This window comes from Stomoxys calcitrans, chromosome 4 (assembly GCF_963082655.1).
Source record: "Stomoxys calcitrans chromosome 4, idStoCalc2.1, whole genome shotgun sequence".
Lineage (NCBI taxonomy): Eukaryota > Metazoa > Arthropoda > Insecta > Diptera > Muscidae > Stomoxys > Stomoxys calcitrans.
The window spans coordinates 22,330,750-22,342,511 of NC_081555.1; the positions used below are offsets into that span (position 1 = coordinate 22,330,750).

The window sequence follows — 11,762 nt, forward strand, 5'->3', positions numbered from 1 at the left end:
AAACAATAACAGGTTTGACAAGCTTAATGACAAAAATTCAGAAAAATTTATATCAGCTGATTACTTGGCTTAATCTTGTCAAATGAATCCGAACCTGAATGTCTCTAACTACTAATCAAATTCTTTAAGTGTAAAAAAATATGAATAATATACATATATCTATGAATAATATACATATATATGCTCGTTTCCATTGCTGGGTACAATTCAAATGTTCTGGATAAAATTTCAATAGAAAGGTTTACTGGTAAGTTATCGATAACATGCAATAACAGATAATAAGAAACGAAACGATTAATCGTAATTTACACTATGTATAACACTAAAATAAAACACAGCATATGTTAGCCTGTATTTTTATATCCTCTACCATAGGATGGGGGTTTACCAACTACGCCATTCCGTTTGTAACACTTCGAAATATTGATCTAAGATCCATAAAGTTTATATATTTTTGTTCGTCTTGACATTTTAAAGGCGGGTACCTCGCAGAAAAAATAAAGTTCGTGTTAGCTAACCGGAAAATTATTTTATCGTGGGGTTAAACCTCCTGTTAACCAATTTGGTTTTGCTAATTTAGAAGATATGGCAACATTAAGCTGCAATCAGGGTTTTCGCGTTCTCAAAAATTTTTCTTTTCAACAGAAGAATATCGACACTATAAATTGTAACCGGAGAATAAGAAACCCTGTCTAAGTCGATCTAGTCATGTCCGTCCGTCCGTCTGTCGGCACTCTTACTTTCAAAGGAGTGATGCTAGCCGCTTGATATTTTGCACAAATACTTCTTACTAATGTTGGTCGGTAGGGATTGTTAATGGGTCAAATTGGTCCATGTTTAGATGTAGCTCCCACATAAATAAATCTACCGATTTTACTTCTTACTTATCACATCAAATTTCGATGTTTTGTTATGAGTCCCAACAACCGTGCCAAGTATGGTTCAAATCGGACCATCACCAAATATAGCTCCCATATAAACCGATCTCCCGATTATAATTTTTGTGCCTCTAGAGGGCGCAATAATTATCCGAATTGGCTGAGATTTTGGGCGTGATGTTGGACTTTCAACAACCGTGCCAAGTATGGTTTTAATCGGTCCATCATTTGATATAGCTCCCATATAAACTAACCTCTAGATTATATTTCGTGAAACTCTAGTGGGCGCAAATATTATCCGAATTGGCTGAGACTTTGGTTACGGCAAAATTGGCACCAAATTTTTTGAACCTGTTGAATCCTGTAGTTTATAGGTTCCTTAAGGAAAGTGTGATCGATTATTATAATTCGATGACCGATAGCACGACATATTTGGGTGATCGACAAAAAAGTCATCACTAATCAGAAGAAAAACAAAGCCAAATGTTTTTATATATTTGCAAACATATGCAATAGGCACCAAACAATGAATAAAAAGTGAGAAAACACGAAAAAACAGTGATATTATGTGCAGTGGTTTTGTGTTTATATATGTGGTAAAGTTGTAGTATTGTTATTGTTTTTACTACAAAAAACCTACAGACGGCTTAAAAGGAAGCTTTGGTTTGCCCTAACCAAATTGAGTGAATGCTTGATACTCTGACAACATACCATTGTTAAGTTTAGTTATGCCAAAACTTGAATAACAGACACACAACGGCATACGACACTCATAAATACATGCACAGGCATCCAAGTGCAGCATGGCGTGAAATAACATAGACATGTAGATGATAATCATTACAGATAGATAAAAAAAAGCTGCATGCCGTAGAGCGCGATTTGTTGCTATGGGCTATTTCATACGCGAGTGAGCTTTGCAAAGAAACGGTTGCATGGAAGTGAGAAATATGTAGTACATATGTGGAGAAAATACATTTTATACATTCAATGGCCATTGAGAGAAAGTGAAATGCTCATAATTTATTTCTATAATTTTTACAAGTTCTATAGAATATTATATGTCTGAAATGTTGTAAAACTTCTAAACCTTTTATGACGCATTCAAAATATTCTTTTAGGAAGTTTCTCAAACTACTCTTAGCTAAAAGCTAAGAACTGATCTCTAATGCTAAAGAGATGTTAAGACATCCTCCTCCCTCAGACTATTGCCGGCTCTGTGTAAAAAGCTGCAAAGATGACCAGCACAGCCTCTATGATGAGACAGGTCAGGCTAATGCGAACCATGATCTTGTGAGCAAATATTTTACTAACGCAGTGAGTCTCCTCTCTCTGATACATCCAATGAATGAATGATGATTTTCAAATATAACTTCAATGTTTTCAGATGTTGAATATGGAATGGGAGGGACGCCTTCAATATGTCTGCGGGAAATGTTGGCAGCAAATTTTGAAGTTCCATCAATTCCAGGAGTCGGCTATTGAGGCTCAGAAAGTAGCGATAAAAGAATTTGGGGAAGTTGTTAAGGCGAAATCTGAGATGAATATAAAGGAAGAACAACAGGAGTGGCATAAAGCCCAAGAATTTGTACGAACTGAAGATTTAATGAATTCTGCGGAAGAACAAATGGACTGGCATAATGCCAAGGAATTTATAGCTAGCACTGAAGATTCAACGAAAGCTACCCTCCTTACCTTTGTTATAAAATCTGAAGAACCTTTGGACCTCAACAATGATTATGAAGGGATGTCGCTTCAGGATGGCCACGACCAATTAGCGGATGAAGAAATGTCTCATATGGCCAGTAGCAAAGAAAATGCATCCTTAAGGCAAGACGATGATTACATTGACGATTATAGCACGAATAATGAAATTCCCTCATCATCTTTGGAACACATCAACCTTTGCTCTTCAGATAAAAATATTACTGCTACCAAAAAAACTCTAGAGGAATTTGACGAGTTGGTAGCTTTATGGCGAACCTCCTTAAAGTGTGAAATTTGCCATCAGCTAGTGGCTAGCTATTCTCAGTTGGAGGAACATTTTAGAAAACAACATGCTTCAGAAGTTTGTTATCTCATGTGTTGCCAATTGAAGCTGGAATATCGTTACAATATTGAGCAACACATAAACTATCATAATGCCCCGCAGCAGCTTAGATGTGAGGCCTGTTGCAAATCCTACCGTTTTGTGCAATATTTGAGAAATCACATAAGAAAGGTCCACACCAACAAGGGAAAAGATAAAAGTGCTAAAGACAGCGAAACGCTGGAAGGGAATTATCGTTGCGACAAGTGTCCAAAGACCTTTGCAACGAAAAGGAATTTGAGCAAACACAGCAGTGTCCATAAACCCAAGAGTATTGAATGTAACATTTGTGGAAAGTACTTTAGCCGTCAGCGTGCAATGCTTGCGCATATGGCTGGCCACATAGGCGAGAAGACGCATACCTGCTCCTTTTGCCCCAAAGCATTTACCAGACGACCTTATTTGAGCCAACACATGAACGCATCTCATCCCCACGAATGGAAGAAGATGCAAGACGAGGCGGCGCAAAGTGCAACATTGAAGGGGTATCGGCGAGAAACTCGGGGAGCGAGTGTGGTCTATGTTTGTCTTCATTGTTCCAAGGAGTGTGACAAGCAGTCTGCCATGTACTATCATCTAAGGCGATGTCGAAATGATAATAAGCCAGTAGAGCTTAAAGAGGGGTTTAGGCTTGAAACTCGAGGAGAGAGTAAGGTCTACGTTTGTATTCATTGTTCCAGGGTGTGTGACAAGCCGACTTCCTTGCACCATCGTTACAAGCGATGCCTTAAGGGGGTGTCAATTGAAAGGCCTTTGCTGCCTTTTGAAGATAACCAAACGACCCTGGATTCGTTAAAGCTCGCGGAAATCATGTCCATGTACACATGTCCACTTTGCTGCAGACTATACGAAACAAAACGCCTCCTCCACTCCCACATAAGACGCATGCACCAAAAGAGGCCCGCAATCATCAACCTGCAAACTCTAAACAGCAACAGGCAAGAAGTTGAAGTGGAAGACAAAGACAATGTCCTCAATGAGGCAGCAAATAAGTTTTTGCTCTTTAACTATTTAATTGAGCCGACTGCCAAGGGAGCATACCGTTGCAAAGTATGTTTCAAGGAATATGAAAACACAAATTCCCTGTGCAACCACATTGCCAGTGCGCATTCCAAAATAGCAAAACTCGAGCAAGAATCAATGGAGACAGCAGAGAACCAGGACGATGAAGAAGAAGACATGGCAAACATTCAACTGAAAGATCATGTCATACGCATGGATTCTTTTAAACGCTCCCTCACCGTTATATATAAATGCAAATTATGTCCTAAAATCTATGAGAAAAAGCGAACTATGTTTGCCCATTTGCGGGAGATACACAAGCAAAATTTCCAACGTGATTCCATTATAACCAGATTTCAGGTGGAAGGGCAGGGCACTGACGTTGCCCCCCGCACCAAGTTTAGATGTGACCTTTGTTCCAAAGAGTATGAAAATCAAGGCTCCATATTTTCCCATGTCAGGACGATTCACAAGCGATCAACTCAAAAACTAAATGAGGCCACTGATCCAACTTATACCAAAATATTAGCGCGTTTAAAAGTGCCTAGCGTAGAAATTGCAACACCAATGCCGCCAAAGGCTTTATACAAATGCCCATTTTGCCCCATGCAATATAAAACGAATGGCTATCTTTACGCTCACACAAGAAGCAATCATAAAAATAAATTTGCAAACTACAACCAGAAAAAACTGCAGTATCGGAACTTATGTGAGCGCTCTCCTAATGGTGGATTCCGATGCAAAATATGTTCTAAGCTATATGAAAAGAAATGTTCGCTATACGGCCACATTAGCCGTCTGCATCCCGCCAAGTTTAAAAATGGCCGACAAGTGGTTGAGGAAAACCTTGCCACCAGCAGCAACACCATCACAAGTGTTTTGTATAGATGTAAATTTTGTACTAAAGCCTATGACAAGATCTATTTGTTGAATACGCACTTACGGCGGACTCACAAAAAAAGTTCAAAAAAGGAATCCTTGTTCCTCAAATACGAGGTGCGTTCTGATAATCCCCCTCGCACCCAGTATAAATGTAAACTTTGTTTCAAGGAATATGACAATCGTTACTCCATCTACAGACATGTCACAAAGATTCATAATCAAGACACACTTTACACCAAGATTGTAGTGACGAAGACAACTGATGCAACCAACGCAGGACCAGATAATCATACTTTAAATAAAGAAGAAGAAGAAGAAGCTGAGGATTCATTGATGACCGCTATAGAGGGTAAAGAGTTGAAGATAGAAGAATTTTCGCCTGAGTCATATACTTTGGGAAATGAGAAAATAGAAGATAATGAAATGCCATCAAAATTTGAAGATGCAACATGGGAAGAAGAAGAATTCATAAAATCCGAAAACGAATTTATTGACCTATAAACAGAGAGACTTCAACCCTCAGTTGGAATATTGAGAAAAAACAACAAATAATTTCCTAGTTTTAATAAGCCCAAAACTCTTACAAATGACTTTTGTTCGTTTAAGGAATTTAGATATGCATATGTTTCCTTATTATTAATAAATAAGCAGATTTTGTTTTCAAGCCAGGGGAATAATAACAAAATATGTATATAAGATTTTATTAAAAATGAACAATGGAATCGATGGGTTGATTTTAATGGGTTACATTTTTTTAATCTTAATTTATTTGAACAGAGGCTAGCTCTGAGCATGTTTAAAAATACAAGCACAAAACAAAACAGGTAAAAAGGCATTAAGTTCGGCCGGGCCGAACATTGGATACCCACTACCTCGGGTATATATGTAAACCCCCTTTCGCCACAATCCTGTGAAAATTGGATAACTAATAAATATAAGTCACTGTTCAATGTTGTAGAACAAAATATTGGTATTTTTGGCAGCTATATCCAAATATAAACCGATCTTAACCATATAGGACACGGATGTCGAAAAGCCTAACATAAGTCACTAAATATCCTCCGATCTGATCCATATTAAGGTAGGGTATCGGGAGTCTCAAAACAACTCACTGTCTAAAATTTCAAGGAAATCGGGTAATAAATAAAGCTTTTATGTGCTTTAGACCCTTTATCGGCAGATCGGTCTATATCTAAATATCGTCCCATCTGAACCGTATCAAGGTCGGGTATCGGGAGGCTCAGCTATATCTAAATATAGTCCGATCATAACCCTATTTAGGTCAGATGTCGAGAGGCCTAAAATTTCTTACTTACTTGCTTAATAGCTCCGTTTATCATGAAATAAAGTTATTTGCAAATAAAGACGATTAAACAAAAAAGATTTAAATCTTGTCTAAATTTTAAATTGATGGTTGTCGCCATCTTGTATTCTACGCAACTATTTTTCTGTGGCGACATAAATGTCTTGGCAGCAACCAGAAATTTCGCGACAGGCACATACACAGCTTAAAATTGTTCAATTAAGCGGATTTGACTATAAATCGTACAATATATCGCAAGTAGCTATTGGGTTGCCCAAAAAGTAATTGCGGATTTTTCATATAGTTGGCGTTGACAAATCTTTTCACAGCTTGTGACTCTGTAATTGCATTCTTTCTTCTGTCAGTTATCAGCTGCTACTTTAAGCTTGCTTTAGAAAAAAACTGTAAAAAATGTATATTTGATTAAAATTCATTCTAAGTTTTATTAAAAATGCATTTACTTTCTTTTAAAAAATCCGCAATTACTTTTTGGGCAACCCAATATAATTATAATGTAATCAGAAATTAAAATTTTCTTGTTTTTTGTATTGATGTAAAAAGGCTTTTCCGCGCAATGGTTTCATTTTTGATTTTTTATATAAATTCTTCCAAAACATCCAATTTTTTAAAATCCACCACCCTCACACCTTGGGGCGTCCTTTTTTGTTTTTTTTTTTTTTTTTGTCATATTCGTGTTTTTTTGTTTGTTTTTTCCCATATTCCTTTGAATTTTACTTGGTGGGGAAAGGCCCGTTCGGGGGCTCCCAGGCCCGAACCCCGAAAACGGACTTTATATTCAAGATTCTGGGGTAATTTTTTGTCTTACTATAAATCGACGTTTAAACAAATTTCAAACTAATAGTGTATAGGATCTCTAAGGGAAGTGTGATCGATTATTATAATTCGATGATCGATAGCACCACACATTTTAGTGATTGACTAAAAGGTCATCACTAATCAAGAGAAAAACAAAGCCAAATGTTTTTTTATATTTGCAATTAAATGCAAACGACAAAATAAGCATCAAATAATGAATAATTTGTGAAAAATCGCGAAAAAACAGTGATATTATGTACAACGATTATATGCAGTGGTTTTGTGTGTATATATGTGGTAAAGTTGAAGTGTTGTTATTGTTTTTACTGAACAAAACTTAAGCTAGCCATAGACGAACGATAAATTCGAGCAATTTGTTGGGTTTGTGGTCGCGTTTTTACGTCTGTGGGGTAGTTTGCGAACAAATTGCAAGTTTTTGAAAATTTTCAAAAACTTGCAATTTGTTGGCAAACAAATCATACGTGTGTGGGCTACTGCGCAAATTTTAAGCCATTTTGCCATTTCAGTTGCTCTTCAACCATTGTAACGAAAGGTCGTGTAGTGCACACAAAAAATGGCAAGCAAAGACTTTATGATAGAATTTTTTGATGTGTTAAAAAATGAAAATGCCATTTGGCAAACAAAAAGTGAAAAATATAAAGACAAATTAGAAAAACAAAAATCATGGGAAAAACTCGTAACAAAATGGAAAGAGGTTGATAAAAATGCTTCGGTGGACCTAGTAAAAAAAAAATATAATTGCCTACGAACAACGTACAGAAGGGAGCTGCAGAAGATGCGCAAAAGCGAAAGGTCAGGTGCAGGTGCTGAGGATATATACGTGCCGTCGCTGTGGTATTTTGACCATCTTAATTTTTTGCTCGACCAAGAGACACAGTTGGAAGGCATTTCTACGTTTGATGAGACGTTTGACGCAGAAATTGAAAAGGTAAGTAAATTGTGCTTGTGTAATAGAATATTTATTTGTGTATGTAATTTATTATTTTCAGTCTCTAAATGCATAATATTTTCATTTTTAGGAACCAAAGAAAAAAAAATTCGATCCGACAGATTTTCTAGAAACGGCTGTCGACCATCTGAAAAAAACTGTCCCAAAAGCAAATAAGGACGAGGCAGATATTTATGGTGAAGCGTGGGCAGTAACATTCCGCAAATTAAGGCCGGAGCAAAAAATATATGCAAAAAAGGTGATGGACGAAGCCCTTGTGTACGCGCAACTAGGCAATCTGACGCTACAAAGTTCCGTGAGCCTTGGGCAGCAACAAGTACAACAACAAGTTTACTTGCAAGTGCAACCACGGAAACCTATGTCCAATTTTCACCACAACAACCAAAACTCAAAGCCTTACGCGTCTGCTTCCTCAACATATTCGTCTTTTTCCGCAATTTCACCTCATGGAACACCATCACCTTCACCAGTTTTATCAACAAGGCCACCCAGTCGCTTCCACTTTTCGGATGAATCGGCAACGCCGTTATATGCGACACCAACACCTTCACCTGCTTATTCAACAGTGTCATCCCACCACAGCACCCACTTAGATGAAACCGTGGTTGAGGAAAACCTTGCCACCAGCAGCAACACCATCACAAGTGTTTTGTATAGATGTAAATTTTGTACTAAAGCCTATGACAAGATCTATTTGTTGAATACGCACTTACGGCGGACTCACAAAAAAAGTTCAAAAAAGGAATCCTTGTTCCTCAAATATGAGGTGCGTTCTGAAAATCCGCCTCGCACCCAGTATAAATGTAAACTTTGTTTCAAGGAATATGACAATCGTTACTCCATCTACAGACATGTCACACAGATTCATAATCAAGACACACTTTACACCAAGATTGTAGTGACGAAGACAACTGATGCAACCAACGCAGGACCAGATAATCATACTTTAAATAAAGAAGAAGAAGCGGAGGATTCATTGATGACCGCTATAGAGGGTAAAGAGTTGAAGATAGAAGAATTTTCGCCTGAGTCATATACTTTGGGAAATGAGAAAATGGTTGTTAATGAAATGCCATCAAAATTTGAAGATGCAACATGGGAAGAAGAAGAATTCATAAAATCCGAAAACGAATTTATTGACCTATAAACAGAGAGACTTCAAACTTTATTTAAAATATTGAAAAAAAAAACAACAAATATTTTCCTAGTTTTAATAAGCCCAAAACTCTTACAAATGACTTTTGTTCGTTTAAGGAATTTAGATATGCATATGTTTCCTTATTATTAATAAATAAGCAGATTTTGTTTTCAAGCCAGGGGAATAATAACAAAATATATAAGATTTTATTAAAAATGAACAATGGAATCGATGGGTTGATTTTAATGGGTTACATTTTTTTAATTTTAATTTATTTAAACAGAGGCTAGCTCTGAACTTGTTTAAAAATACGAGCACAAAACAAAACAGGTAAAAAGGCATTAAGTTCGGCCGGGCCGAACATTGGATACCCACTACCTCGGGTATATATGTAAACCCCCTTTCGCCACAATCCTGTGAAAATTGGATAACTTATGAACCCAAATTCGTCATGGACATTGAGTGGTCTAATAAATATAAGTCACTGTTCAATGTTGTAGAACAAAATATTGGTATTTTTGGCAGCTATATCCAAATATAAACCGATCTTAACCATATAGGACACGGATGTCGAAAAGCCTAACATAAGTCACTAAATATCCTCCAATCTGATCCATATTAAGGTAGGGTATCGGGAGGCTCAAAACAACTCACTGTCTAAAATTTCAAGGAAATCGGGTAAAAAATAAAGCTTTTATGTGCTTTAGACCCTTTATCGGCAGATCGGTCTATATCTAAATATCGTCCCATATGAACCGTATTAGGGTCGGGTATCGGGAGGCTCAGCTATATCTAAATATAGTCCGATCTGAGCCCTATTTAGGTCAGATGTCGAGAGGCCTAAAATTTCTTACTTACTTGCTTAATAGCTCCGTTTATCATGAAATAAAGTTATTTGCAAATAAAGACGATTAAACAAAAAAGATTTAAATTTTGCCAAAATTATAAATTGATGGTTGTCGCCATCTTGTATTCTACACAACTATTTTTCTTAGGCGACATAAATGTCTTGGCAGCAACCAGAAATTTCGCGACAGGCACATACACAGCTTAAAATTGTTCAATTAAGCGGATTCGACTATAAATCGTTCAATATATCGCAAATAGCTATTGGGTTGCCCAAAAAGTAATTGCGGATTTTTCATATAGTTGGCGTTGACAAATCTTTTCACAGCTTGTGACTCTGTAATTGCATTCTTTCTTCTGTCAGTTATCAGCTGCTACTTTAAGCTTGCTTTAGAAAAAAACTGTAAAAAAAGTATATTTGATTAAAGTTCATTCTAAGTTTTATTAAAAATGCATTTACTTTCTTTTAAAAAATCCGCAATTACTTTTTGGGCAACCCAATATAATTATAATGTAATCAGAAATTAAAATTTTCTTGTTTTTTGTATTGATGTAAAAAGGCTTTTCCGCGCAATGGTTTCATTTTTGATTTTTTATATAAATTCTTCCAAAACATCCAATTTTTTAAAATCCACCACCCCCACACCTTGGGGGCGCCCTTTTTTGTTTTTTTTTTGTCATATTCGTGTTTTTTTGTTTGTTTTTTTTCCCATATTCCTTTGAATTTCACTTGGTGGGGAAAGGCCCGTTCGGGGGCTCCCAGGCCCGAACCCCGAAAACGGACTTTATATTCAAGATTCTGGGGTAATTTTTTGTCTTACTCTAAATCGACGCTTAAACAAATTTCAAACTAATAGTGTATAGGATCCCTAAGGGAAGTGTGATCGATTATTATAATTCGATGATCGATAGCACGACACATTTTAATGATTGACTAAAAGGTCATCACTAATCAAGAGAAAAACAAAGCCAAATGTTTTTTATATTTGCAAATAAATGCAAACGACAAAATAGGCATCAAATAATGAATAATTTGTGAAAAATCGCGAGAAAACAGTGATATTATGTACAACGATTATATGCAGTGGTTTTGTGTGTATATATGTGCGAAAGTTGAAGTGTTGTTATTGTTTTTACTGAACAAAACTTACAGACGGCACATAAGGAAGCCGCAGACAAATTGTGTTTTACCGACGGCAAATGAAAAATCAAGTTAAGGTAAAGAAAAACACTTAGAGCAGCAATTTAGCGAAAAAAATAGACGAAATGCCAATACTTTTTTCCGTTTTAAATGATTTTTATGAATAAAAGATATTTGCAAGTAGCCTAAAAATACAAAAGAAATAGTCGGGTTGTGATATGCGTTGAAGAAGTCTTTTTTTTTTGATATTCGACGGTTGAAAACAACACTTGTTGTCTTTTTTTAAGCGAGAACTCAATTTTTTTGGGAACAAAACTGCACTTCATCTACCCTATTGATAATATCAAACCGAAACTTTGGAATGAGGGATGATAACGATGTAGGGATGGCCTCAATAGACTAAAAAACGGAGTGAATAGTTGTTTAGCACACGCAAGTGGCCAAAATGTTTGCCGTAAGCGCAAATAAAACGAAAACAAAAGAATCAAACAACAGTTGGTTAGATGTAATGGACAGTATAGAAGTAGATGTAAGCTTTGTCGAATATATCCACAATAAGAAACAAGATTACCTTTTTTAATTACAACAAGATGTATTTTCACGAAAATAAAGATACAATGTAAACTTTTGGAACACGATAACGACAATAGAAATCACAAAATGGAGAAAGGTGGTGGCTAAGGGGCTGCACAAGCTG

The 11,762-nt window shown here is 36.4% G+C and overlaps 3 protein-coding genes across 5 annotated transcripts in view; all 3 read left to right on the plus strand.

The window, feature by feature from the left end:
• The first annotated feature begins 1,343 nt into the window (after positions 1-1,343).
• Positions 1,344-5,538, plus strand: LOC106085847 (zinc finger protein 808). 2 transcript variants are annotated; one of them, XM_013250301.2, is made up of 3 exons: positions 1,344-1,474; positions 2,000-2,195; positions 2,266-5,538. In XM_013250301.2, the coding sequence occupies exons 2-3, from the start codon at positions 2,058-2,060 to the stop codon at positions 5,350-5,352; spliced, it is 3,225 nt and encodes a 1,074-aa protein (XP_013105755.2). In that variant the 5' UTR covers positions 1,344-1,474; positions 2,000-2,057; the 3' UTR covers positions 5,353-5,538. The 2 variants fall into 2 exon arrangements, with proteins under 2 accessions (XP_013105755.2, XP_013105761.2); XM_013250307.2 differs by having other exon boundaries at positions 1,351-1,415.
• Positions 5,539-7,112: 1,574 nt separating this feature from the next.
• LOC131996866 (uncharacterized) lies at positions 7,113-9,273 on the plus strand. The gene is made up of 3 exons (XM_059367034.1): positions 7,113-7,267; positions 7,498-7,919; positions 8,011-9,273. The coding sequence occupies exons 2-3, from the start codon at positions 7,545-7,547 to the stop codon at positions 9,085-9,087; spliced, it is 1,452 nt and encodes a 483-aa protein (XP_059223017.1). The 5' UTR covers positions 7,113-7,267; positions 7,498-7,544; the 3' UTR covers positions 9,088-9,273.
• Positions 9,274-10,888: 1,615 nt separating this feature from the next.
• LOC106084568 (zinc finger protein 816) overlaps positions 10,889-11,762 on the plus strand; it is a 28,858-nt gene continuing 27,984 nt past the window's right edge. For both annotated transcript variants that reach the window (XM_059366732.1, XM_059366733.1), the window contains exon 1: positions 10,889-11,142. In XM_059366732.1, coding sequence (XP_059222715.1) covers positions 11,125-11,142 — 18 coding nt within the window. In that variant the 5' untranslated portion in view covers positions 10,889-11,124. The remainder of the gene's footprint in view (positions 11,143-11,762) is intronic.

What these genes read in the sequence shown, in the direction of transcription:
- LOC131996866 (XM_059367034.1), top strand. Translation starts at nt 7,545, where the DNA reads ATGGCAAGCAAAGACTTTATGATAGAATTTTTTGATGTGTTAAAAAAT. An exon ending in TTGACGCAGAAATTGAAAAG is followed by an intron (nt 7,920 to 8,010) that starts GTAAGTAAATTG and finishes TTTCATTTTTAG; the next exon opens with GAACCAAAGAAAAAAAAATT.
- LOC106085847 (XM_013250301.2), top strand. Translation starts at nt 2,058, where the DNA reads ATGTTAAGACATCCTCCTCCCTCAGACTATTGCCGGCTCTGTGTAAAA. An exon ending in GCAAATATTTTACTAACGCA is followed by an intron (nt 2,196 to 2,265) that starts GTGAGTCTCCTC and finishes CAATGTTTTCAG; the next exon opens with ATGTTGAATATGGAATGGGA.